This window comes from Primulina huaijiensis, chromosome 15, assembly GCF_012295235.1.
Source record: "Primulina huaijiensis isolate GDHJ02 chromosome 15, ASM1229523v2, whole genome shotgun sequence".
In the NCBI taxonomy this organism is placed as follows: Eukaryota; Viridiplantae; Streptophyta; class Magnoliopsida; order Lamiales; family Gesneriaceae; genus Primulina; species Primulina huaijiensis.
The window spans coordinates 19,815,112-19,840,263 of record NC_133320.1 but is presented as its reverse complement, the minus strand read 5'-3'; the positions used below and the strand labels follow the sequence as shown (position 1 = coordinate 19,840,263).

Below are 25,152 nucleotides of genomic sequence, written 5' to 3'. Positions count from 1 at the left end.
ATATCGTGAGGGGAGAAGGCCCCAGAGGGAGCCCATTTATGGGAGAAGGCCCCAGAGGGAGCCCCGACGATCGTATTTCTATTCGATCATGTTAGGCCAAGGCTCAGTTGACCGGTGAGAGCGTCGCTGATGTCCCCGCCGCCCAGTACTGTGGTTATATTTAGATGGATCCATCGATCATGTCATGTGAGGAAAGTCACAATTAACGATCTGAATTCAACAAAGGAAAAGGAAAAGGAAAAATGTTTATGATCATGAAAAGGGTTTTATGTCATGTCATGTTGAGGAAAAGGAAAAAGTTAAGGTTTATGTTTTGCATATCATGAAAACGTTTTAATTAAAGTTTATGCATCAAGAAAATGTTTAAGAAAATGTTCATGTTTAAAGTTTATGCATCTTCATGAAAACGATATTTTAAGTACAAGTAATTTTCACTGTTGCATGTGGTTTTATATGTATTATTTGTTATAAAGATTATGGTGTGTTGAGTCTTTAGACTCACTAGGTGTGATGGATGCAGGTTATCATGATAATGCTAATGGAGGTCTTGATGGTTGATCCGACTAGACTGGAGGTGCACATGACCCGAGGACCGACTCTAGTTTCCGCATATATGTTATGATTTATGTTAAAAGATTTTATGACTTTTATCATGATTATGAGTGGTTTTTGAGAGGCTATAGTATGAGCTATACTTTTCAAATGTTATTTTTAGATTTAGAAAAATGTTAGTTGGTTGTTTATTTTAAAATGATGTCAAAAATATTTTATGAAATTTTATGGTTCGGCTGAATACTATGTGAGGTTAAAAAAAAAAATTTATAGTACTTTTAAAGCAATAAGAAATGGCAGGACGTTTCACAACATTTCTTACAAAGCTCACAACAAAAAAATAACATCCATGTAGATATTGTAGTGAGCTATTATCCAATGCATATGTCATATGATGACACATAAATTAGAAAAAAGAATTCTATACAGTAAAAAAAACTTTTGAAAGATGATAATATTATTTTTAACTACTAAAAAATTTACCTTGAAAGTTTCTAATACAATTGTTCAAAATTCTTAAAAAAATAGAACTAAATCTCAACCCAAGAAGACTAGATTATTAAGATGGTAAACTCTATGTCAAAATTATATTTTTGATATTGCTATTATTAAATTTTATAAAAATATTGTTGAAGATTTTCTAACAAGAAGAGACGACACTAATTTCGATGTCATCATGAAAAATATAGAGACTTTTGAGGGAGCACTTATAAATGCTTCAAAACGAGCTCAAAAAGCTTTCCCTAAATGTAGAATTAGCGGGTAGATTACAAAAAATTGATAAGAGTGATGTCTTTTATTGTATTGCATGTTGTTTACATACTTACACTCAATTATGTTTATGTTCTATATTGTAAAAGCCTATCTTCAAGGTTATTGAGAAATCATTGAATTCTCAAAATGAGAGTTTTCGAGTATATAACTATATCCTTGTAGCATGAAATTTAAGTACCCCTAGCACAAGTGCTAAGTCGAGATCATCTTCAGATGATTTGGCCCATGCAAAAATTGGGTCTCCGGATTCTTATTTCGAGGCATCAATTCGACTCTTTACTTCGTGGATTGAAAAAAGGGTTCAACCTTAGACCTCAAACATACAAAGAAAAATCTAAGGTTGATACTAATAAGTTTAAAATTTCTTCAATTCATATATATCACCAGAACTGAGAGAAATAAAAATCTAGAACATGAATAAACCCAGAAGCATGTCGGGTCGACGTGGCAAGAAAATATCCACGGACCAGCTCAATGTTTATTCTAAAGAGGTCAAGTCATGGTATGAATTCGGGTCTTGTTGGGTTGCAGAAATGCTAACATTATTATTTTGATGATAAAAAACTTGTTATTGTGTTGCTAATATATTTAATTAAGTGTGCAGTTGGAAGATTTCAAGTTGGAAGTATTAAGTTTTTGAAATATATTTTCCGCACAACTTAGTTTTTGGCAAGCTAAAGATTTTCGATTATATCTCATAGCTCGGTGATTCAAATGATCAACAAACAAAACTGTTGAACAACCAACTCAAATTTATACAAGTTATATTTCAGACCAACTCGATTGATTCAGATGTTATCTAGGTGAGCTAGTGATCGCAAGATTGATGTAATTGAAGCTAAAATCAGCTTGAAATAACCAGTTTTAGTATTAGAGTGAGTTTTTTCGAAAGATAATTTAAAATGATTTATTTTTTAAAAAAAAACACTTTATGTATAGTTGAAAAATTCTGGCAGCTTGCAGCAACTTTGAAAAAAATAACATTAACTCCTTGCTTGATTATCTAAATATTAAACCGTTTTTTGCATTACAAAACAAACTCATAGAGGATTGCAAGGTATAAAATTTGAAGTCTGGTCATACACGAGAAAAATAATTTTATTGGTTAAAATTGGACTACATGTTTTGCAACAAAAAAAAAGGAATGGACAAAGTTGTTTTTTATAAAGAAGCTCAGAATGTTGCACTCGTCAACCGAATAAGCAAATAAATTCTAATTTTAGTCATACGCCATCAATAAAAATTGATACATTCATTCTAAAATTTTCATATTAATTTACAAGAAGTACTCAAGTTTGTCGCCAATATGATATTATACTTTGTGCTAGCATTGCTTTGTGTTTTGGCATTATTAAAACTCTCTTACAATTGTGATTGTCTTTAGTGACTAAGAAGAAAATCTCTTAAATTTGCATTGAATATTTGGGTTAGAAAATTTTATCTTGATTTTATGTTGTTTGAAACTTTTGGTTTTAAATTGTTTTCTTGTTGAAACTTAATACTCAATTTATGTATCCATGTGTTGAATATATTTCATAAATCACATATATTTGGATTGAGTTAAAAAATAACGTTTGGCTATTATTGTATATTATTTTGATTCTCTCTGTTTTGGTTACTTTCAAACTTTCAAAAATATAAGGGAGAACTAATTATAATTTTAAAGGAGAAATTGAATTTAAATGTTTAAGGGAGAAAAAATTGTGCTTAATTTGTTTTAAAAATAAATCTTTTTTATTCTCATAAGTTGTTGAAATATAATTTCAGCACAACTTAGTTTTTGACGAGCTGAATTTTTGCGATATTATTTCATAACTCGATGATGCAAATGACCAACAGCCAAAACGGTTGAACAACCAACTCAAATTGCTACAATTTACATTTCATACTAGCTCAACTGATCCAAATGTTATCCAGGCAAGTTGATGGTCGTAAGATCAAGATGAATGTAATTGAATCTGGAATCAGCTTGACATAACTAGTTCTAGTATTTTGGTTATATCTCCCAACTCGATTATTGAAATGGAATGATTCAGCGCGAGTTGCAAAGCTAAGACCATGAACTAAAAATAATCTTCCAGAGTCAATTCCTATATTGTATTTTAAGATGGTGAAAAATTGCGATGAAGTTGCTTGTTTTACACTAAATGAAGAAAGATTTTCAGCTTGTATATAACTTAGTATTTCAAGCATATCACTGTCATACAAATTCAAAATTGAGTTATTCTTGATTCTATGAAAAGTAAGATAAATTGATATAATATTCATGTTCATCACTTTACTCAGCAATCGACGAATCAAGAGTTCTAATCAAGATAAATGACCATCTTGACTTGTCCCAGCTCGACTTAGACCAAGGTAATCAAACTAGCAAACCAGCTGGTCAACAAACATAGTCATATCATACCGATCAACAGAAAAATTAAATCGATCTCAGAAAATGCCTAGCAATGCAAAATGAGTGATTAAATGTTAGAAACCGATATAGAACCTTTTCAAACAGTCATATTCTTGTTTATAACATTTATATCATTTTTGGACATCATAAATACACCACTTTAAAGATCAATTTATATGATAACAAAAGGGAGAGAAGGATGAAGAACAACTCAACCCAAAAATGAGGACATATAATCTTTTAGGATGCGTTTGGTTTGGGTGATTAAGTAGGATAGATTATTTTATCACACTTTGTCCTGCGTTTGGTATTATTTTTATTTAACCAACTCAATCCCTCTTATAAATGATTAGGTTGTATTACGTGTTATTAAATAATACATCCTTCCTCCGTAGGATTATTAATCCTTCCTCTATTCCTACTCTCTTTCCAATTTTACCCTTCCTCCTTCACCGCTGTTGAACCACCTTGGCTGTCGGACCGCCGCCAGGCCGCCGCCGCCGGACCATCTATGTCGCTGCACAGTCGGCCGTCACCACTGTCGTCGCCAGACCACCACCTCGCTGCACCGCCATCGCCAGACCGCCGCCGCCGCGGCTGTCGGATCGACCGCAGGACCGACGCCGCCGGAGTGGAAGAAGAAAAAAAAAACAAGAAAGGGGCAATTTTGTCCTTTCAACAAAAAATTCAAAATTATCCTACACTTAAAAATCTTACCAAACATAATATTATTTCACATCATATATTACATTTCTACGACAATCATTTTCTTCATCATTTACATACTAATCATTACTTTATTTTATCCCCCAACCAAACGCAGCCTTAGGGTTGATGTAGGTGAGTCTTAATGGATATATCATCTGATTGAGAGTTATCTCCTTGTGTGAGGTTATAGTTGAGAGAATTGCACTGTAATAGATTAAATCCTCACACATAGTCACTCATACATATACATGAGAGTTGAATATTAAAGAATAAATAGAGGGTGATAGTCTTCACACAAAGATGTTAAATGTTGCATTTGTAGTCTTGACATAAGAAAAGTTAAACATTATGTAGGTTGTGAGGTTACAGCCTACAATCAAGAGTGTACTAGGATTTCTCGTTGAGGGTGCTTATCAAGATTGGGTTTGGAGCATTGTATTTATTCTAAGTCAAAGTCTTCTAGTGGATACCTTCCGACAATGGAAAAATGGGTGACGTATTTAATCTCCTAACATCCATAAACAAGTCATGATATCTTTACTTTATCGTGTTTATTTATTGATGTTGTTTTGATAGGCATTGCTAAAACATTTTAATTGTTCGATAAAATGTTTCAAACAAACTGTTTTTTTTTGTTATCAAATTGCATTCTTTTCAAATAACTTTAAAAATGTTTAATCGATTATTATAGACTTATGTTGAGTTTTCTCCGCTCAATTTAAAACCGAACTCGATATAATTTCTTGATGCTCGGTTCATTATTTAACTTTTCCAGAACGAGCTATTGTTGCTCTTTTAGAAACCAAATGTTTTAAAGTGTTTATCTACCTCATCTAATTAAACACATTTTTTATCGTATCATAGCTCTTACCTCGGTCTATACTATAACACTAACACCAAGTTTCCCTGAGATATCTGCACTACCAAAATGGATCTAGGAAACTGTTCATGAAAATGGGTGAATAAAGACTATTTGTCCAGAAAAAATATTCTTGAGCTATACTTATTTAGCACAACACCAGAACTAGATGAGAAAAGTTCACACGAGGTTTTCATTTCATCAAGCTTAGGAGAGGCCAACTTCATTTACTGAAGATGACATTTCCATCAAAAGAGTATGAGGAATATGGGTATGTCCCACAGAAATGGACAAAGTCAAGTTTTCATTCAAATTCTACTAGAATTCGGTTAATGAATCTTTTCTGTTAAATAACATGACATGAAAATTTACAGGGTTTGCAAAAGAAATATTTGAGAAGAAACGAAATCTTATGGAGAACGACAAGCTATTCGGAAGCAAAGAGACTCGCTGAAATTTTGTAATATGACTCACATTGGAAGATGGTCGGAAGAGATCTGTCCATAATGTCCAAACCAGAAAGAGCCAGAATTTGGAAAAGATTTTCTGCCAAGAATTGAACGAAAACATCTTGTAGGAACAAGTCCACACATTTTCATCGAGGACCTCAAAACAAAAGATTATTCGACATAAATAAATATATGATATATACTCAACCGTCAACCACTACAGAAAAACAAGACAACTAATTAGCGGAAGACATGACCACCCACTATAAGATGTTGTCGACAACAATTGGCAAACAATAACACAAAAATTTATACACAAATATGAAAGTCTAATTCAAATCGAAAGAGGCTTCTATCAAACTGAATATTACCCAGATAATGATTTTATATTCGATATTTGGTAAAATTTTCTACTGATAATAATATCATTAAACCTAGGATTGTTTATCCTCAATTCACTTTTTCTAATATTTGTATGAAAAATATGTAAATTGATTATTTATTTGTACTTGATGTTACTCTGTGTGAAAGGAGTAGCAGCGAGCATTCGGTAATTTAATTAATACAAAATTCTTACAAGACAATCGCAAATCATTTTTGTGATACAGATCTCCAACTCGACAACTAAGAAATATTATTTTTATATTCATTTGAAACCTAGATCATATCAATCTATATGACGAAAATCGTCTCACGCAAGATCAACTCTTTAAATTGGGGTTGAAAAGTTATAAAAAAAAGTCTGTTAAATCGTGACACAAACTGTAACCAGGGCCGGAGCAAGTATCAAAAAAATTTCTCAAAATCAAATGAATTTGTACAGAGACAAGATCCCGGATGAAATACAGGCCACCCCAAGAAATATATAGCTCCACCCGACAGCCGTATACAGAACTTCTAGTAGTGAATTTACACGTATGTACGATGCATATATGTGTGTGTGTGTATAAAGTCTAACTAAAATTCTTTCCCAAATCGAGCCGGGGAGCACCCGAATCTGTACCATTATTGTAGACTTCACACCAACTGTTGTGCCAACAGTCGTCACTAACAACGTCTTGAAATTTTCTTGACACGAGTTTTTCTAGCCACGATTCGTTTCAGATAGCAACACCATCTTACTATGCTGATTAATACATTCCAACGCCATTTTGCTCCATTAATTTGAATGACCGAATCAGGAATGAGAGCATCCATATCACTTAGTAAGTCCGGTGATGATTCCAAATTTGAACAATCTGCCTCAAAGTACTGTAGATGATAGTTCGATAACGGTGGGCCAATTGAATCTGTGTCACAGATTAAGCTGTCCGTAGCCGGGAAAGGGAAACTAAAAGATTGATCGTACCCGATATTATCTAGGGGATCAATGTCGTGCAAGCAATCATCAAAATTGCTTACGCCTCCAATTGAAAATATTGACTGGTTACAGTCTGGGGACGTGGCATTTGGTTGGGAGTAGTTTTCACCGATCTTGGGAGAGCTTAAATCTCGACCCTTAGATGGGAAGCCCGGAGAAGATTGGACAAATGACAAACAAGATGAGGTAGGTGTAGATGCTTCATCAAAAGTGACAATTTTGTCTCGATTCCTAAAGGCACAGAGAACCAACTCACGGGCATCATCCTGAAACAACGGACATGGCTTTAGTTCCCAAATATGTATAAAAAACAATAAAGTAAAGCTTGCCTTCTCTGATTCAGTCAGCTTATCAGCGAGAACATACTGGCCATTTGAGATCATCCCCATCACTTGTCCCACCATATTAAAAACCGCGCCATTCTTTTGTAAAGATCTACCCGAATCGTAATAATATAATTTCCTGTCAAAAGTACATGTCTGAGCATGCTCCACAGTGGCTTCCCACTTTTTAGCAGATATACCTACACCAAGAATCTGTGGAATTTTTTAAAAAACAAATTGTGAACATAACATGAACACAGAGGAAATGGCATTTTCTTCTGCAAAAAAGTGCATCTAAAAAATCAGATGCAACACTCTGAAGCAATACTCATATGATTAGGAAAAAAATCATTTCTGAGGTTTTATTTTACAAAAACTTCTTGGCGTGACCCCGTAAGCTTGCAAAATAAATAGATCACACTGCCGCCCACCAATTCCATCAAACATACCATACACAAATGTAAATGAAATTTTTGTCAACTATTTATTATAAGTACTATATCAAATCTTACATTTCGAAGCTTTGTGGGGTCTGAGAAGTGTAAAATCAGAAAGTCTTGCACGGAATTAACATTTTCATTGCTCAACCGTCTGTGAAAAGCTCCATCTTTGCCAATATTTTCCAACCGCCACACTTCATCAACAAGAGATGGAGGGTGGTGCTTCTTGTACACTTAAGAGAGAAAAAGGAAAAAAGCAAATGTTATATTAGTCACTTGATACAGACAACATAGTCTGTGTACCACAGGTAGAATTATATATGTTTCTCTACTTCTATTTTCATCAGCTATAAGAATGTAAAAGAACAATAACAAAGCTGAGCATTTCACAGGATATGAAGAGGAAAAATTAGAGCCTAAAAAGGCAGAAGAATCTCGACAAAAAAATTTTGGCATCAGACAAATCAGGAGTTTATGCAACATATGCATGTGTATGCACATATGCATGCATGTGTGTGTATAAGACAATCTGGAGCATAGTGCAATATATTTTCAGAATACAAATCATTACTGATGTAAATTTGGTCCATTAAGAAAACTACTTTGATGGAGCAACTAAATGAATGGTATTCATCATGTGTTATGAGCTACAGTGGGAGTACTTTATGAGAACCAGGGAAAACCAAATTTCAGATTTATAATAAAAATATTGAAAAGGATAAAAATAAAACTACTCACATTCTCCACGATGATCTCTTACAACAAATGGTTCTGATATTGCCTCTCTTACTCTGATGTCACCAAAATTGTCAACAAGTCGAGCCCCCAGCCTGAATCTACGACTTCTTGTCCAGCTTGAATTATCAGTAAACGAAACATCACCCAAGGAACCTTTTCCATTTTTAAGAATCGTGATAACTTCTCCACTTAGAAGGGATTTTTTCCGTTCCCGCTCCCTCACAATATTATTTGTGAACTCCTCAAGTGTCCAATTGTCGCCGCCATCACCAATAAAATCTCCTTCAAGAACTACGATTTCCACCTTTGCGGAGGATTCGAGACCATCGAAAACAATTTCTCTAGTAAGTGCGTCAATTAAATTAACTTCCATAGTGGTACTTCCTTTTCCTAAAATGAGAGTCCCCGTAAATACGGGAAGAGATATAGCTTTTGAAAATTGTAACCGTAAACTCCTTAGTTCAGAAATGTGTGTATCTTTCTCATAATTCCTACAAAATTTAGATAGAAAACACAAGAAAAAATAAACAGTTAGTAATTTAAAGTCACTAGAACCCTGTGTTGGTCTATTTGCTTTCTACACTGAAATTTTTTATGTCATACCGTGTCTTCGCAATCAAATATTTTCTAAATGCTATATCCACTTCCTCTCTAACCTGTAGTGCATGAAAAAGTATCACCCAGTCAAAGTCAACACAAATTAATTGTGTTCTAATAGTAATTGATACGACAACAGCAAAGCCTGGACCAATTGGATGCAGTTCAGGATAAATGAGCATTTACGGTCATTTCTAAGGAATTTATTTATACAAGATAACAAGAATACAGATTTCAGACAAGAAAAGAATATCCACGGCTTGGCTTGCAACTTGAGGTATCAAACAAATTTTGATAAAGTAAGTGTCCTATCTCATCTCATTTGACTAAAGAATGAAAGTCGGAGGTTTCTTTACAACATATGGCCATGAAGCATGTGGTTGCAAACAAGGTGCCAAACTGAAGAGTATAGAGACTAGTTCAAAAGTCAGTTATTCATCGTCACGACATATACACTAGGAATATAGAGCAAGAATTTACTGGAAGTGATCCAAGTCAATCCAGAATAAACTTACACACCAATCTAGGGTACCAAATTCTAGAGAGAAATCTCAATGTGTAAAAAAAATCCGCCTGCCAAACATTGTTAATGTAGTGCCACATGCATTTTCCACATACAAATACTTTATAAACAACCACAATGTATAATTGAAATTACCACTCGGCGAATCAAAGGCTCCAAAACTGCATCAAGATTCTGGCATCTACACAGTTTCATGACATCCAGCACAGCACTATAAAAAGTATAAGAAATTAATCAGTACAACAATCAATTAAAACTTTCTAAAATTTACAAAGATGTACTCTCAAATGACATTGTCCCAAAGCATCCATCATAGGGATTCCTTCTTACAACTGATAGCACCAAGGAGCCAATCTCAGTGACTACCATGTTCTCCAGAATTAAACACAGTAATGGACATATCATTCATTAAGACACATTTACAAGTTCACACAGAATACTGTCAATCAGCTCTAAAGTTCCTTATTTTTGAAGAATCATATGCATCCTAATTCCTAATCTATTTTCCCTTAATTATCATCGAGCACAAAACTCAAACAACCCAATTCTAATACAATTTCAATCCTTACAAAGGATTAAGAGGCCGAACTATTTTTCTTTTTTCACCGACAAAAACAAATAAACAAGTTGCACTTCCCCTCCATCGTTATACTTTTACCTTGACAACGCTCAAAATCGAACCACCAAAAGCCAAAACATGAAGTATCTCAAAAATCAGCAACCCTCTATAGAAAAGATATTTCGAATAATATATGAAAGATCAATAAGAAAAACACAAAAAAAAATCCACCTAGAAGGTGTTTTCCGAGGGCGGGTTTCGTCCAAAGAAGTGCCTTCCTCTCTTTGTTGCCGCTTGGACGACATTTCCCAAGCCTCACCACCAGTCAAACGAGCAATCTACGCTCCAATTTCTGTACCTTATAAATTCCCACTATCGGTTCAGAGAAATCAAAAGGGTATGGATACCAGAAGCAACAGCAATCTTGCTTTCTGGCCGTGACAAGAAAACAAAAATGCGGCAGTCCAGCGAAAAGCTAACACTATCAAAGCCAAACCAGCATAAGCAACAACTACAGATGCAAAACAATGCATATACACGCAAGAGGAATGACAACTGATGAACAGGCTTTGTTTGGTAGGACGAGAAAAGATCGATGGTGGATGGAAGGGGCAGTAAAAGTTGAACCATTTAGTTTTCAGTAGCAATGAACAAATAAGTTCAACAAATCGAGCTCTGTTTCTCGGATCATCCAAGGGTTTGCTTCAGCTTTGATAGGAATAGTTGAGGACCGATTAGGGTTTGTTGCCGAGGAAGATTGGTGGGGGGTGGGGTCCCCATTTGGGTAAACGAAGCGCGTGGGCCCCATATGAGACACGATATTTTACCAGTTTTTTTTTACGAGATTTAATTAATGGCCAAGAAATAATAATACATTTATTTTAATTAAGAATTATAATAAAATATTTGAAAATCATAAAATTATTTATTTTAGAAAAAAAGGAGAATAAATAAGGAAAAAGGGCCATTGCAAAAAACAGCCTAGTGGTTGTTGCTTCAGACACCACCACTGCATTCAAATCCTGGTTATTGGGTCTTATTGATATCAGCTCTATTTTTTTATTTTTTGAGTTTGGTTGACGGATTTTTTTATTATAATTGAATCTCGAAATTCAAATCAAATCTTAAATTTGAAATTTTTTCACAAATTTTTGTTATAATTAAGTCTCGAGTTCCAAATCTCGTCTTAAATTTGGATCTAAACGGAATAGTTTTAAGTTAGGTAATTAGGCGTGTTGATTTTTTGTAAGGACGGTTGGATGGATGAACCTTTCGTTTACCAGAATATCGTGCAATTAAAGCATCATATTTTCTTAATATTTTATGTGTTTTTTTTGGAAAAAAAAAAATAATAGAGGTGACTTGACTCTTAACAACATATATACAGGATCAACTCTTTGTTCTGACTTCTGACCACCAACATTCAAATTTGATCAAACTCACACTTCTCTTGATTGCAAACTCAGATTATTTTATCTGCTTGCTCAACCTGTTACGCGAAAGCGCGAAACATCAATAAGAAGGCGAAACAAAGCATGTATGTCAGACAAAAAATATCCAAGAAGCTGTATGATACATTGTCATTTACCAGAATCCTTGGCCGAAACATGTTCTTCTCCATCTAAACCTTTGATTGCAAGATTGTGACATGAGATTAATAAATGAAATAAGTTCGAACTCTTCTATGTTCCCATATACCTACGTATGATATCCTAGTGTACCTGAGACTAACTTTAAGCCTGTGGGTTCCCAACAAGAGGGTATTCATTATTCCTTGTCATAAGACAATTTTGGGGAGAAAAAGTATCACAACAACTGCCATATACCACAGTAGCCTGCGGAACTGCACAATCTTCGTCTACAAGAAGTAGAATCAACACCACAATCCTCATCTATGAGACATCTGTGATCAGCACGAGCATCAGGTATGTGACAAGCACTCTCGAGCAGCTGATGGTTGTGCCTGCAATTTGGTATGATAGCAGGACATATTTGTAATGACATTGCACTAACACGCCTTGGCTTCTTTACGCTCTGCATAAAGTGATAGCTTCCATTTTAAGCCATAAATAAATGAAATGTCATTTACTGGGGGATATAGGCCTGCTCAAGAATCATCACTCTGCTAAAGGGATTGCCCCAAAACTTGCAGTTTTTGAGAAACTGTACATATTTTTTCCCTATTGAGTTGCCCTTGATTGCAAGGTATGTAAAATATATGACTTTGAAGAAGTTGAAGGGGAAAAGAAGGTGCACCTTGATGACTGTCCAATTACTGGGAGAATAGGCCTCCGGAAGTTTTTCATGCCAAGAGCTTAAAATAGGCAATGGATGACCTTCGGTTGTAAAAACATAATTTCGGTTGACCAAAAATGAGTCATCAAATAGAAGATACAAGTATTTGCACCTGTGTAATAACAGATCATAAGAAAAGTACCTGAGCTAATCACCCTAAAAATTTACCACACAAGCTTTTATTAGATTTTTACTGCTGCAAACACGCTTGGTAAAGTTATATAGCAATTGAATTTGTTGTCATATAATGGAGAGAAAATCATGTATATTTTACGCCTGGCTAATGGAAAATATTATATGCTTACGTTTCAGCAAGAAAGAAGCTATGCTGATGATCTTCCAACTCCATAGTTGTGACGTCTCGAATGCTAGCAAAGCCACCTTCAACTCGAGTGTGAAAATTCAGAGAATCAACAATTGACTCACCTACTTCTAGATACCAAGGATCTGATGATAACAAAAAATTATGTCATGCAACACAGTAACATACAATGCAGTAGCATGACACAGCGAAATTCAAAATTGAAAGAATATTATGAATTTGAGACTTCAGAATGCTTTAAACATATAAAAGGTTATGCATTGTCTGCAACACATCTAAAATGGTCAACAAGCTTGTATACTCTAAGTGCAGACATTCCTGAAAACGGACCACTACTGGCTAAATGAGTGAAACCTCTTGGAATAAAAGTTTAGTTGTAAACAAGTCTTAAACAACAGGGAAAAAAGTAAGTTGTAAAGATCACTTTAATCCAAACATCAACTCTCTCAACATAACACACAAATTTTAAGTTCCAGGGTCAATCAACACGTGTGCAAGCCATCACTCCTGATACGTGGTGAAAAGGCTGATTACAATTTACAATATAATTTAAGACAAAAGAATAGACCTTTGGTTGCTTGATATAGATAAAAGGTGGATTCTGCCAACTCTGGACGTAAAGGATAATATTTCTCCGTAGGATGCAACGTCTGATGATCTAATAAGTACCTAAACATACATGAATAGATAAAACAAATTTATCATCCACCTTGCAACCTCAAGGACTATATATAGATAATATTAAAATAAAACATGGTAACTGATACCTTTCCGGTAGTACTCCAAACTTTTGCCATACATAGAAAAATTCACGGTGCGATGAGTTAGCAGCTGCAATATCCCCAATAAGAACCTATAATCACCATTACAGAAAGATGTTTACCTTATGGTTCAAATTGACGATTTAATATATGGTGAATGGAGCTACGTATACCTGGAGACCAGGCCAAAATGCTTGAAGGCTTGTGAGTTGCCAGTATGTTGCTCTTCCTGTCCTCATGTCAGCTTCATGGTACCTAATGAGAATTAAATGTTTTACATAATATCTGATCTGGTCATCCTTAAAGTCGGGCATCGTAAAATATCATTTGAACAAATAAAACTGTGCCTTGAAACTAGGGAAAACAGATAGTTCACAAATTACACCTTAGTGCCTTACACGGTGAAGGAATATGTTTATGAACATGGCAAATATATACATTTTAAGATTGGAAAGTTGATTGACTATAGTACCATGGCCCGTGTCTAAAATATTTTTGGACAGCCAGGTAAGCAGGCTGAAACATCTTCCACAACTCATCTCTCCCAAATAAAATGTGGGCTTTAAGCAAATACTCATAAAACGAATCAACCCCTGGCAAAGAATATGTGTGGTGTAAGATAATGGATTCATAATATTGACCAATTTAATCGACATGAAAAACCTAACCAAGTGGTGGAGCAATAAGAAATATGGGCTCCAAAAAGTGACGCATAGAGAAAGGTTGGAAAAAATTTACAGAACTAGTGATAAAATATACCAGCACCAATTCCAGATGAGTACTCAATCCACTCCCCAGTTTCTACGTCAAGTGTAGTTCCCAAAAGATTTAAAGAACTCCTCATGCTCCATAACTTACGAAGAGCACGTAAAGCAACAGATTCAAATCTTGGGTCCCCAGTTAAATGTGATAGTGCTCCCATTTCAAGAATGAGAGAACCTAAATCAAGACAAGAAATGGAGCCCATACAACAGAAAAGTATAAAATGTCTGTGTATTTGACAATATGCATGTAACATTGTGAGAGACAAAAGGGGATGGAGGAAGAGTCTATACCACAACCAGATGTACTTGTTTCAGTGATCTCATTCTCCATCACACCATACTGTAAACAGAATTTTGCATGGATAAAGTGTCATAAGCCTATGCCAATAAATAGATGCACCGCATATTAATATTCTCAACATGATAGCAGTTAAATTAAGGATCAGATTAAACAACTCCAAAAACCCAAATTATCACAGATTGCAAGAATATTGTTCCTCTGGCAACTCATGAAATGAAGAAAATTTATACAGCTACTAGAAGTGTCAAATTTAACTCTTCCAAAGAGAAGGATGCACATGAACAACTATGTCTTAAAACTATATGCATATCTGACCGAGTTAAAAACATTAAAGTCAGTGATCTTTTTTATTGTTATAAACAAAGAAGAAAATAAATATAATAATATTTTTTAAAAAAATTTCAAAATGACGTTTTCAACTTTTGAATTTTGAGAACTCTGATATTGAGTAATTTCATGAATAATCCACATAAGGAGCGCCCATGCCACAAAAATATCAGCCAACGGCTTAAACTGTCAATTTCCATATACATGGGATTTTAGCCCGTTAATTTCTCACAAGGTTTTTTAACATTCTCAGCTAACATAGAATGTCCAAATGCAACATTGCAACTTATCCCAATTCTCAAATTCATATTTCAAGAAGTACCTTCAAATTAATCCATGCATATGGCAGCCCAGTGGGGGTGTCAAAAGCAGGTAAAAACCTCTGCCCTAACTCCTCAGCCAGGACAAGAAGTTGGTTTTTGTAAGTTCCTCCGGTTAACCTGTTTGTAGAATCAGTTGCAAGAATATGAGCAGAAACAAGTCCTCCGAGTACTCTTATGTTGCACTACAGAATATCAATGAGGTGAAACAATTAAAATAAACCAATAAAACCTGACCAAGAACAGAGAACATTGTTATAATGTTGCTCCATCAAGGAAATCTCAAATGGTTATTGCATAAATGATAGAAGCAAACTAAATAATGTTTTTGATCAATAATGTAGACATTTAATTTAAAGAATCAGCTGATATATTACCTCAAACAGATTTATCCTCGCATCAACATCAAATGTTAGGTTTTCTGATAGCCAGTGAACAGCCCTTCCAAACTCAGTGTCATTTCCCAAGATTGCGAGGCTGACAAAAAGAGAGAGGTTTAACACACAGGCTTCAATTCCAGGCCACTATAAGACACCCGATAAACAAACGATCTCAAATTAACACCTAAGTCCCCAAACTCGAAGAAATCAGCTTGTCGAACCTGGATAATGATTCAATAAGCGTCAGCGCTGATCCATTGTACCTTTGTGGTAGGCGTTCAAGCTAAAATTTGACCAAATATAGTTAATTTACTCAATGTTAGTACATTCCAGCAAGGTGCATCGCTCACCTTTAGATTTCCTAGCTCAATAAGAGAATCTGTGAAAGTTTTTGTCAAAGGTTTTAATTCATCGTGCTGCAAAAAATTAAATGGCAATCAATCACAAGACACGAGTTATGTTCCTCCAATTAGAAAATTTACTATCACATTTATCTGATCAAAGACTAACCGGAAAAGCATATGTCATGTAGTTCCCATAAGCATGGTAAAACCTGGCATGGAGAGAAAATAATTCAAGATTTGATAATCGAGTCCGACTCATTGTAACGAATTACTATCTTTTCGCTTATAGTTGACTAGTTGAGCCTCTACATTTCTCTCATTTGCACCATTTCCGTAAGACCAATTGTTATACCACAAAAAATATTGAATATTTGCCAATGTTTACTTCAGATACTTTGATTACACCAACTTCTAAATTTTGCAGCAAATACCGATGTGTAGTAAGAACAAACTGTGGCTGTGTCATGTAAAAGCACAAGATTCTGACGTTTAACCAGTAACTGAATATGCCCAACTAAAAGTGCCATGATTAAGAATTAATAGTTTCCTCTAATGAAGTATTGTTTTGTTAACACACCATACATTTCATATTCTCACCTAGAATAACTGCGCAGAAAATATCACCTTGAACAAAAATGTTTTGGATATCTATGCCGAAAACCCGAACCATCCATCAAACAAAGTAGGATAACTCTATTACCCCTATTAAGTCAGCAAAATTAAATTTAAAACTGTGGACACCTAATTGCACACAGATCTATTCACTTGCACATTCCACTGCTTCCATTTCTACTGAACAATGAATATAACTAACTACTTCAACACAATCAAAACAAGCATCTCCTTATTCAAGTAACCGGTCATTAAAAGGAGCTGATAATTTCTTATACCCAAGTTCATCATCACCACCGCCGGGATGCAGCAACTATTTTTCTGTAAGTTTCTCTCACCTAAAAATACATTAAATTACCTCCACCTTCCTCTATTAAATTTCAAGTCAGTCCAAGAAAATAATATATGAGTAAATCAATGATCCAATAAAGGTCACAAACAGGTCAATCAATCAATAAAAGAGTGAACACAAGAAAATTGAAGGAAATTTGGCAAGAATCATGAAATGGAGTGAGCGGGTGAACACCCAGAATAGAGCATTACATCTGGCGCACTTTCTCACTCATGCGCTTCTTCTTAGCTGCAAAAGGGTCTACCTTCGACGACGAGGTTTCGGTGTATAAGGTTGCAACAATAACCAAAAATATCAAAACCCATGTTCCTCTGCTTCTAGGACACATGGAATCTGGGTTATTCCTCCTCCGAGGAGATTTGGGATCCGGGTTTGTTATGTCAACGAGCCCACGGAATCAAATTTATTTGCAAGGCGGAATTTCTTGACCGTGATTCTTGTTTTCTATGTTTTTTCAACTTCTGGGGTGAAATGTTGAAATCTACCGTGGACAAAAGAATTATGATTTTGGCAAATGCTAAATCTAAACCGACGATTTTCTTTTTAGGATCAAATGGTATGCTGTGTCGAAGAAATCTCTTACTTTCGAAAACTATATTTACAAGATTTTGTTGTAATCTTTATATGTTGGTAAATATTGTAATAACAATATAATATAATGTTAAATACATATATGATTCCATTTAAACTAACACTTTAAAAATATTTTTATTATCTTATAAATGAAAAACTTAAATATCATTTTTGTAAGTGTTTTTCAAAATATTTTTACAAAAATATTATCCTATTTTAAAAGATTAATTGAAATTTTAGCATCACTGAGACGACAATTTCTTAATGACATCAATGAAGAGCATAAAAAAATAAAACCATGTTTTCTCAAAAACATTTCTCAATACACCACCACAATAATTAATCCGGTTTTGCATTCAAACCACCATGTCCTTTTGCATCTTTTGACATCACATAGCTGAATACATACAACGTGACTTGATCATGTTAACATGTTTTATCATTCACTTTTCAGCTGCCCGATGGTTGCGATAAGCTAATAAAGGGCAATGCCTGTCGCCAGTTTCCTTTTTGAGCCCACCGTCGTTCCTATTTGAGCATCTCTTACAAGCCTTGCCGTGAGTGTACAAAAGGCAGTTGAGGTCGAATTTAAGCTCATCTGGGATCCGTTGATTGAGATGGAGATATGTCTTCTTGATTTCTGCAGAAGCTGGCACCCAACCCATTGTCTTAGAAATCTGAAAAACCTGTAAATGGTGTTTACATGAAGCAATCACTTCGTTAAGAAATTGAACATGATACGGAGAAAACCCTTAAGCGTGGCGACCATGGATACCACAACATTTACAGTACTCACATGTGTGTCCACGGGGAAATCATCTTTTTGCAACTGAAACATCAAAACACATGCTACCTGTAAACCACAGGAAGAAAAAAAATGCAACAAAGAGGTGACTCCAGGTCCAGGCAGTGGTGTATTGAAGAATATGAAATAGTGGGGCCATTTTTTTGTTAACATGGAGAATCGTATGCATAATATCTAAATAATAAAGGAAAAATACGGTTCACTGCAGAAATTTGGGGCTTCAACTGCTCATTATGGTAAGATAGCCCTAGATTCTTCGTGTACCATCAGTTCACTTCGATTATTATTCATGCTGGATTTATACAAGTTCTTCGCCTTACTAGCAGATATAAGTGTCACTACACGCCTTAACTAAAAGTACAGGATAATGATATACCAGAAGCACCAGTTTCGGCACCAATATGAAGGCCAAAAAAGCCAAATATCATCTGCTTCTTAAGAATAAGAAGAGGCCACTCTTAATTAGTGGAAAGGGGAGAACACTGAAAACCAACAAGGCAGAAGCTTCGAGTTAAAATTCAAATTTATAACACAGTCTCTTCACCCTGCGTTGAATCTAAATATACGTAATATATAATCCTTAAAGGAAATTGAAGTCATAATCTTGAACTCTTCCACTCTGTGAACCACACAAAAGTTTATGGTTGGGAGGGATGACATTCAAAACCACAAGTCGTCGGAACTTGGGGAAGGGAATATAACCTTTTATTATTATATACCACAGAAAAAATTGGATGCATCTAGAGAAATGTAAGATAGAGAGGAGCAACCCCCAACAGTTCCCCCACCTCGCCGCAAACAAAACCTCCCATTCGATCTAACCAATCAGCAAGATTCAATTCAATAACATAAAAAAGATATGGATTTCATAAGCTTACCGTCTTGGGACCTATTCCTTTGAAATGAGAGAGTTCTGCCTTGATCTCTTCGATTGACAATTCTCTCAAGTACTCCATGCACAACTTTCCTTTCTTCTGAAGCAAGCAACTCAATAAATTCTTGATACAAGAAGACTTTGTAGGTGCTAAACCTGCACATCTTATAGCATCCTCAATGCCTTTTGACTCAGCTGCAAGAACCTTAAATATTTGTTGGACCATGCATAAAAGAAGGTTACAAATAGGAGTTCAAATCAATTAACAATTCACATAAGTAAACAACAAATCTATGAATTCAGATATCCAGGCTTAAATCTAGATAGAGTGCATAAGATCATAATATATCAAGTGCTTATGGTTAACTGTGAACTTCTTTGATAGTTTGTCCACAAATAAATCAATCCTGAATAATCAGTTGGCTTACATAAGGAAATTTGAGAACGCTTGGTGAGCATAGCAGACCAACATCCTTAAAGTCGAATTTCATATGATTGATACAATCCAACTTATTTAACGTCCATGACTGAAAGTTCACAGCACTGTTTGAAAACCAATGAAATAAAACCTGAACAATCTTGAAAAAGATAAACAAGAAAGATAGAGAACCAACACCAGAAATTCTAAATGGAATCTCTAAGACCAGAAATATTCAGCTGCATCCACCAACCACCCATAAAAAAGCCAATTAATCAAAATCATCTCAAATGCATGTACACAAAGAAACACCAAAAATAGCGAATTAAAGCAGCCAAAAATGAGAAAAAGAAGAATCTTTACCTGTTCCCAGGTAGGGAAAGCACATTTAAGATTACCAAAAGCCCTTTCCGAATTAACTTCGGTAGTGTTCTGTGAAAGTACAATTCTAATCAAACCATCCAAAACACTCTCGTTTTCACCACATTCTCCGCTATTAGGTAAAATCTGAGACTCCCTCAAACCCATCTGTAATCTTTGCTCACGATATTTAACGAACTCCTGGGGAAATCCGTGGAGAAATAACAGATCGTCTCGCACGGAGCGGCATTCCTCGAAGGTGGGTCGCGGGTGATCCGAATACGGATCTTCGGCGGGCTGACTGCGGCAGCTCGCGGTGGTCCTGAGTGGTTTGAGGGAGGAGCTGATTTGTTTTCTCTTGCGGCTCCTCTGCATATTTTCTGCACTTTCCACCCAATTCTCGCTCATATTATTATTACGAGCTGCTTTGCACCCGTGTGGCCGTGTCCAGTTTTTTTTATAATTATCGAAAAATTAAAGGGAAATTTAAAAAATTATTGAGAGATTAAAATGTCATGTGAATATGTGAATTATTGTAATTAAAAAAATAAAAATAAAAATGTTTGTTGAAATTTTAAAAAATAAAAATAAAAGTATAATATTAGTATCACATAAGGACAAAATTGGAAGAGAAAAAAATAGACCAAGACACTATTTTTTTCTCTAAAATAGAGATTCTTAATAATAGTAATAGATTATTATTATTATTATTATTATTATTATTTGATAAAAATAAATACTTTATAAAAATATATTTTAAGACTACTTTATATTTCATAGTTATAATTATAATCATGAAAAAATAGTTAGCGATATGAATGATAACATTGAGTATTTTGAATAAACATAACATACTTGAGACTTAATATCATGTGAATTATGAGTCAACAATTTCTTAAATATTTAATAATAAGGTAGATGTTCTTTTAAAATAAATAAATTCACCCTAATAATTGATGCCATTTTGTAAAAAAATTAATTATATATTATATTAGGGGACGTGTCTCAGTATATTGTTTAGCCATAATTTGGATCATGACATAATAGGGAAAACAATTTTCTTCGAATTCGATGAAAATTTCGATATCTGACTTGAATACAAGAGAGTATGAAGAGAATTTTTTACTTAATTAAATAAACAGTAATCGGATTAGATATATGTAATACATATTTATATTAAAAAAATATTAATTCTAATTTACTTTTTGTTGAATGATGATATTTGAATACAAACAAATAAAACTATTAATATAAATTTATTGTTATTTTTGTAGAATAATAATGTTTCAATAAATTATTTATAATATTTTGTTATTTTTGTATATGATGCTTAGTTTGTTATTTTTTTATCTTTAATATTTTCTTATTATTATTTAAGAATTTGGTAAATAAAAATAGTTTTATTAAAATAATTCAAATTTGAAAAAATATAATGGTAAATAATGATATGATATTTGGATATGACATGGATACTCAGTCCTCCGAAATGTATAAAAATGAATTTTAAATGCCCGACGTGGATGGGTATGAGAACGGGGTGAATACGATAAATAGAGATGAAGATGAAAACATAGAATCTTACCAGAACACGACTCATCACATACAAATACACACACAACATCAAAAATACATATCAATTCAATTAACAATTACTTTTATTTATATTAAAAACAATTACTTTTATTTGCAAAATGATTAATAATTAATTAACTTAATAAATGCATGGGAAAATTGTTATAAATATTACTCTTTTTTTAATCATAAATGTTACTAGTACTTTTTTGAATTTGAATAAATGTGTTCATCCGAGATAAAAGAAAATATTATCATATTATATTATAGATGAATAAATGAACGAATTTTATCATTGCAAACAAAATAGCATTCGAGGGCCAATTTAATATCACACTTAGCCTCCAATATAAGAATTATACATATTAGTCCTCGAGCGTTGTTCTACGTATATAAAGACGACATCACCTCTAACAGTTAGTCCTCTTCCTGCTGAGATTTTTCGCCTAAAAATCCAATCTTTGACAGAATCCAATCTTCAAGTTTTAAGTTGTTACCTTATCTTGAAACCCATCAATCTTTATCCATTTTCTCATCAAACCATTTCAAAAATTAGTTCATAGAAACACCCCACATTTGTCCACATGGGTGGAGATGGGAAACCTCGACGATGGAGGCTCTCTTTCCACCGACCGTCCTCAGCCGCCGCTGTGCCACCTTCAGAATTCATATGCCCCATTTCCAACTCCTTAATGTTCGAACCAACCATCGTTTCTTCCGGACAGACCTTCGAGCGCATATCAGTTCAAGTGTGCAGTGATTTGGGATTCATTCCCACCCTCCCCGACGGCTCGAAGCCGGATTTCTCGACGGTGATTCCTAATTTAGCCCTCAAGACCGCCATTCAAAACTGGTGTTCGAAATCCGGGTGCGCTCGTCAAAACCCACCAGTGTATTCGGATATCGAGTCCATTATCTATTCTCTTATGGGTTCTTCTACTTCGAAGAATCTTGATAGCTCGACGGATGGGGTTTCAGATAGAGAATTGTTAAAGGGAGTTGAGGAAATCCCTCAGGTTTTACTCTCACATGCCGCGACTGAACCAAATTCTCGAAATTTTTCGTCTTCTTCCAGTTCTGATAATTCAGTTATCACCATTACGTCGCCGCTGTCGCAATTTAGAACTCTCCCTTCTTGCTTTGCTTCGTCGTCTCTATCTTCGCCTTCTACCTCATCAGAATTCATTCCGGGTGAGGCCTCGTTGAATGATGTTCCAGCTCGATCTTCAACTTCTCCTGTGGAAGATGATGATTTTGTGAGCAAGATTCAGAGTTTGGATGTTTATGACCGAGAACAGGCTCTCATTTGGGTAAGAAAAACCACTAAAACTGATGAAGAATCGAGAGTCACGCTTTGCACGGAGAAGCTGTTGTCTGCTTTAAAGCTGGCGTTGTTTTCACCTTTTGCCGCCTTGCAGACGAACGCTGCGGCAACTTTGGTGAACCTTTCGATCGAAAAGCGTAACAAGATCAAGATTGTGAGAGCTGGAATTGTCCCTCTGTTGGTCGAGGTTTTGAGGAACGGCTCCGATGAATCGAGGGAACATGCCGCCGGGGCGATATTCAGTTTAGCCATTGAAAATGATAACAGGACTACAATCGGCGTGCTTGGAGCTTTGCAGCCATTGATGCACTCGATAAGATCAGGTAGCCAGCGCTGCCGTCTCGACTCGGCATCGGCGCTGTATCACTTGACCCTGGTGCAGACTAATAGAGTTAAGCTCGTCAAGCTTGGAGCTGTCGGGGTTTTATTGGGGCTATTGGAGGATACAGAATTGGCAGCCCGTGTGGTTCTGGTGGTGTCCAACTTGGCGGTGTGCGATCCTGGCATGTCGGCGTTGTTGGAAGCCGGTGGAGTGGGGAGTTTGCTGAAGGTTTTGAGACTCGGAAAAGAAGTAGCCTCCGAGTCGACTCGGGAAAACTGTGTCGCCGTTCTGTATCTGCTGAGCTTCGGAAGCTTAAGGTTCAAGGGGTTGGCGAGGGACGCGGGTGCGGTGGAGATATTGGAGGAAGTGACGAAAACAGGGAGCGAGCTGGCCAGGGAGCAGTCGTGGAGGATTTTGGAGGGTTTACGGTATAGGGAAGAGACGGAGGAGGTGGACTGGGAGGCGGTGATGAAGGGAGGAGTGGGTCACGCCGGGTATCGAGTTGGGTGGCGCCACGGCCCTAACTCAACCGAGTTTTGAGTTTATGTGTGATTAATTAAATATCATAATTATTAATTACTGTCAATATTCATGCTTATTTTTGTTTGTATTTAGGCTTTTCTTGTGTTTATTTATTATAATTTAGTGATTGTGGCCATATAACCACTTTATATTTTGATGACCATTTTTAAGTGTTTTTTAACCTAATCAAGCATAATATATTTTATAATGTTTTTTTCTATTAAAAAAACACCTCTTTCAAACTAAACATTACAATATTTTTTCCACTAGTAAATATTGTTTTAATAGTGTGAATGCTAATAAACCATTCACAATGTCAAGTATTGAAGATACATACATGTAGAATGGCGAGTAAGTGGACCTTTGAATAATAATTATTATAAGTTAAATTTTTGTTACAAAAACTATCGAGTGGGTCTGTCGCGCACAGAGTTTATCCAATCAATTTATCTGATTAACATAATTTGAAACAATATTGTGTTAATTCGAATGATTACTAAATACACATCCAAAAACAACTACATCTTGCGAATTTTATCGTCAATATATATACATGTGGTCATTATTAGATAGATTAAAAATAATAATTGTCCTGTTGAAGAATTCTATTGGACTTGGAATTAGAGGGTTCTTTTCAAGTGTAAGACGTTATGTCAAATTTGCTGGCTTTGATTTTGATGCCGATAGTATTGTCTTGGTACGATATGCTGATGGAATCAAATTAAACCATGTTGGGGGTTTAATAAATAGAAACACATTTGGGTCCTTTTCATTGGACCAGAGATAAAAATCATCATAAATCTGGGAGCCAAATCTTGACCAAGACCAAGATTCCACTCGGGAATATTATATGAAACACAAAAATTCTCGTGAAACGATCTCACGGATCAATTTAGTTAGTCGAATATCTTATTTGGTAATCTATGAAAAACTATTACTTTTTATTGTGACTATCGATAGGATTGACTTGTCTCACAGATAAAAATTAATGAGATCGTCTCACATGAAATTTACTCTATATTGAGAACGTAAACAAAATTGAACCCAAATTCATTGGAATGCGCGATTCGAATTATTTAATAATAAACATAAAAATCTATAATCTGATTTTTTTTAAAAAAAATCTATAACAATTATGAGAAGCATACGACTAGTTCAAGAGAGTTGAATGTCAAAAATATGATGATGTCACAAGATCACAATGAAACTGAAACTTGTTGAGGATTCAACCTAATTGTGATTATGATTCGTATACGTATACTAGAGTTCTTACAAACGCAATGCGTTCATATATATTAAAATTTATAACGTAAAATAAAATTTA

The 25,152-nt window shown here is 34.9% G+C and overlaps 4 protein-coding genes across 9 annotated transcripts; 1 reads left to right on the top strand and 3 right to left on the bottom strand.

The window, feature by feature from the left end:
• Positions 1-6,505: 6,505 nt before the first annotated feature.
• On the bottom strand, positions 6,506-11,060 carry LOC140959082 (calmodulin-binding protein 60 A-like). Of its 2 annotated transcripts, XM_073416826.1 has the most exons (7): positions 10,512-11,060; positions 9,857-9,932; positions 9,205-9,257; positions 8,602-9,092; positions 7,936-8,096; positions 7,430-7,636; positions 6,506-7,366 (listed from the first exon to the last, which is right to left on the bottom strand). In XM_073416826.1, the coding sequence occupies exons 1-7, from the start codon at positions 10,583-10,585 to the stop codon at positions 6,788-6,790; spliced, it is 1,641 nt and encodes a 546-aa protein (XP_073272927.1). In that variant the 5' UTR covers positions 10,586-11,060; the 3' UTR covers positions 6,506-6,787. The 2 variants fall into 2 exon arrangements, with proteins under 2 accessions (XP_073272927.1, XP_073272926.1); XM_073416825.1 differs by having other exon boundaries at positions 6,506-7,636.
• A 600-nt stretch (positions 11,061-11,660) lies between these two features.
• LOC140959183 (alpha-mannosidase I MNS5) lies at positions 11,661-17,647 on the bottom strand. 4 transcript variants are annotated; one of them, XR_012171941.1, is made up of 17 exons: positions 17,250-17,647; positions 16,261-16,303; positions 16,101-16,166; positions 15,972-16,033; positions 15,748-15,847; positions 15,373-15,555; positions 14,714-14,762; positions 14,418-14,597; positions 14,131-14,251; positions 13,832-13,913; positions 13,665-13,750; positions 13,466-13,566; positions 12,881-13,022; positions 12,537-12,687; positions 12,002-12,314; positions 11,869-11,907; positions 11,661-11,769 (listed from the first exon to the last, which is right to left on the bottom strand). XR_012171941.1 is itself a non-coding variant. In XM_073417002.1 (15 exons), exons 1-15 carry the CDS (start codon positions 17,384-17,386, stop codon positions 12,087-12,089), a joined length of 1,731 nt encoding a protein of 576 aa, XP_073273103.1. In that variant the 5' UTR covers positions 17,387-17,646; the 3' UTR covers positions 11,795-12,086. The 4 variants fall into 4 exon arrangements, 1 of the variants encoding a protein (XP_073273103.1); XR_012171940.1 differs by having other exon boundaries at positions 11,662-11,769; positions 11,869-12,314; positions 17,250-17,646; XR_012171942.1 differs by lacking the exon at positions 11,661-11,769 and having other exon boundaries at positions 11,795-11,907.
• Positions 17,648-17,915: 268 nt separating this feature from the next.
• LOC140958465 (putative DNA glycosylase At3g47830) lies at positions 17,916-20,485 on the bottom strand. 2 transcript variants are annotated; one of them, XM_073415911.1, is made up of 4 exons: positions 20,092-20,485; positions 19,315-19,515; positions 18,428-18,484; positions 17,916-18,317 (listed from the first exon to the last, which is right to left on the bottom strand). In XM_073415911.1, exons 1-4 carry the CDS (start codon positions 20,461-20,463, stop codon positions 18,075-18,077), a joined length of 873 nt encoding a protein of 290 aa, XP_073272012.1. In that variant the 5' UTR covers positions 20,464-20,485; the 3' UTR covers positions 17,916-18,074. The 2 variants fall into 2 exon arrangements, with proteins under 2 accessions (XP_073272012.1, XP_073272013.1); XM_073415912.1 differs by having other exon boundaries at positions 18,428-18,460.
• A 1,533-nt stretch (positions 20,486-22,018) lies between these two features.
• On the top strand, positions 22,019-23,985 carry LOC140960126 (U-box domain-containing protein 40-like). The gene has a single exon (XM_073418276.1). It carries the CDS (start codon positions 22,245-22,247, stop codon positions 23,844-23,846), a length of 1,602 nt encoding a protein of 533 aa, XP_073274377.1. The 5' UTR covers positions 22,019-22,244; the 3' UTR covers positions 23,847-23,985.
• Positions 23,986-25,152: the final 1,167 nt, after the last annotated feature.

Coding starts and splice junctions, on each gene's coding strand:
- LOC140958465 (XM_073415911.1), bottom strand. CDS start 20,463: ATGCAGAGGAGCCGCAAGAGAAAACAAATCAGCTCCTCCCTCAAACCA. Junction 19,516..20,091: donor CTTTCCCTACCTGGGAACAG/GTAAAGATTCTT, acceptor CAAATATTTAAG/GTTCTTGCAGCTGAGTCAAA. Junction 18,318..18,427: donor ATTTCCCCGTGGACACACAT/GTGAGTACTGTA, acceptor CACCATTTACAG/GTTTTTCAGATTTCTAAGAC.
- LOC140959082 (XM_073416825.1), bottom strand. CDS start 10,585: ATGTCGTCCAAGCGGCAACAAAGAGAGGAAGGCACTTCTTTGGACGAA. Junction 9,933..10,511: donor CCTCGGAAAACACCTTCTAG/GTGGATTTTTTT, acceptor TACTTTTTATAG/TGCTGTGCTGGATGTCATGA. Junction 7,637..7,935: donor ACCCCACAAAGCTTCGAAAT/GTAAGATTTGAT, acceptor AAAATTCCACAG/ATTCTTGGTGTAGGTATATC.
- LOC140959183 (XM_073417002.1), bottom strand. CDS start 17,386: ATGTGTCCTAGAAGCAGAGGAACATGGGTTTTGATATTTTTGGTTATT. Junction 13,751..13,831: donor CATTTTGGCCTGGTCTCCAG/GTATACGTAGCT, acceptor TGGTGATTATAG/GTTCTTATTGGGGATATTGC. Junction 13,567..13,664: donor TTTGGAGTACTACCGGAAAG/GTATCAGTTACC, acceptor ATGTATGTTTAG/GTACTTATTAGATCATCAGA.
- LOC140960126 (XM_073418276.1), top strand. CDS start 22,245: ATGGGTGGAGATGGGAAACCTCGACGATGGAGGCTCTCTTTCCACCGA.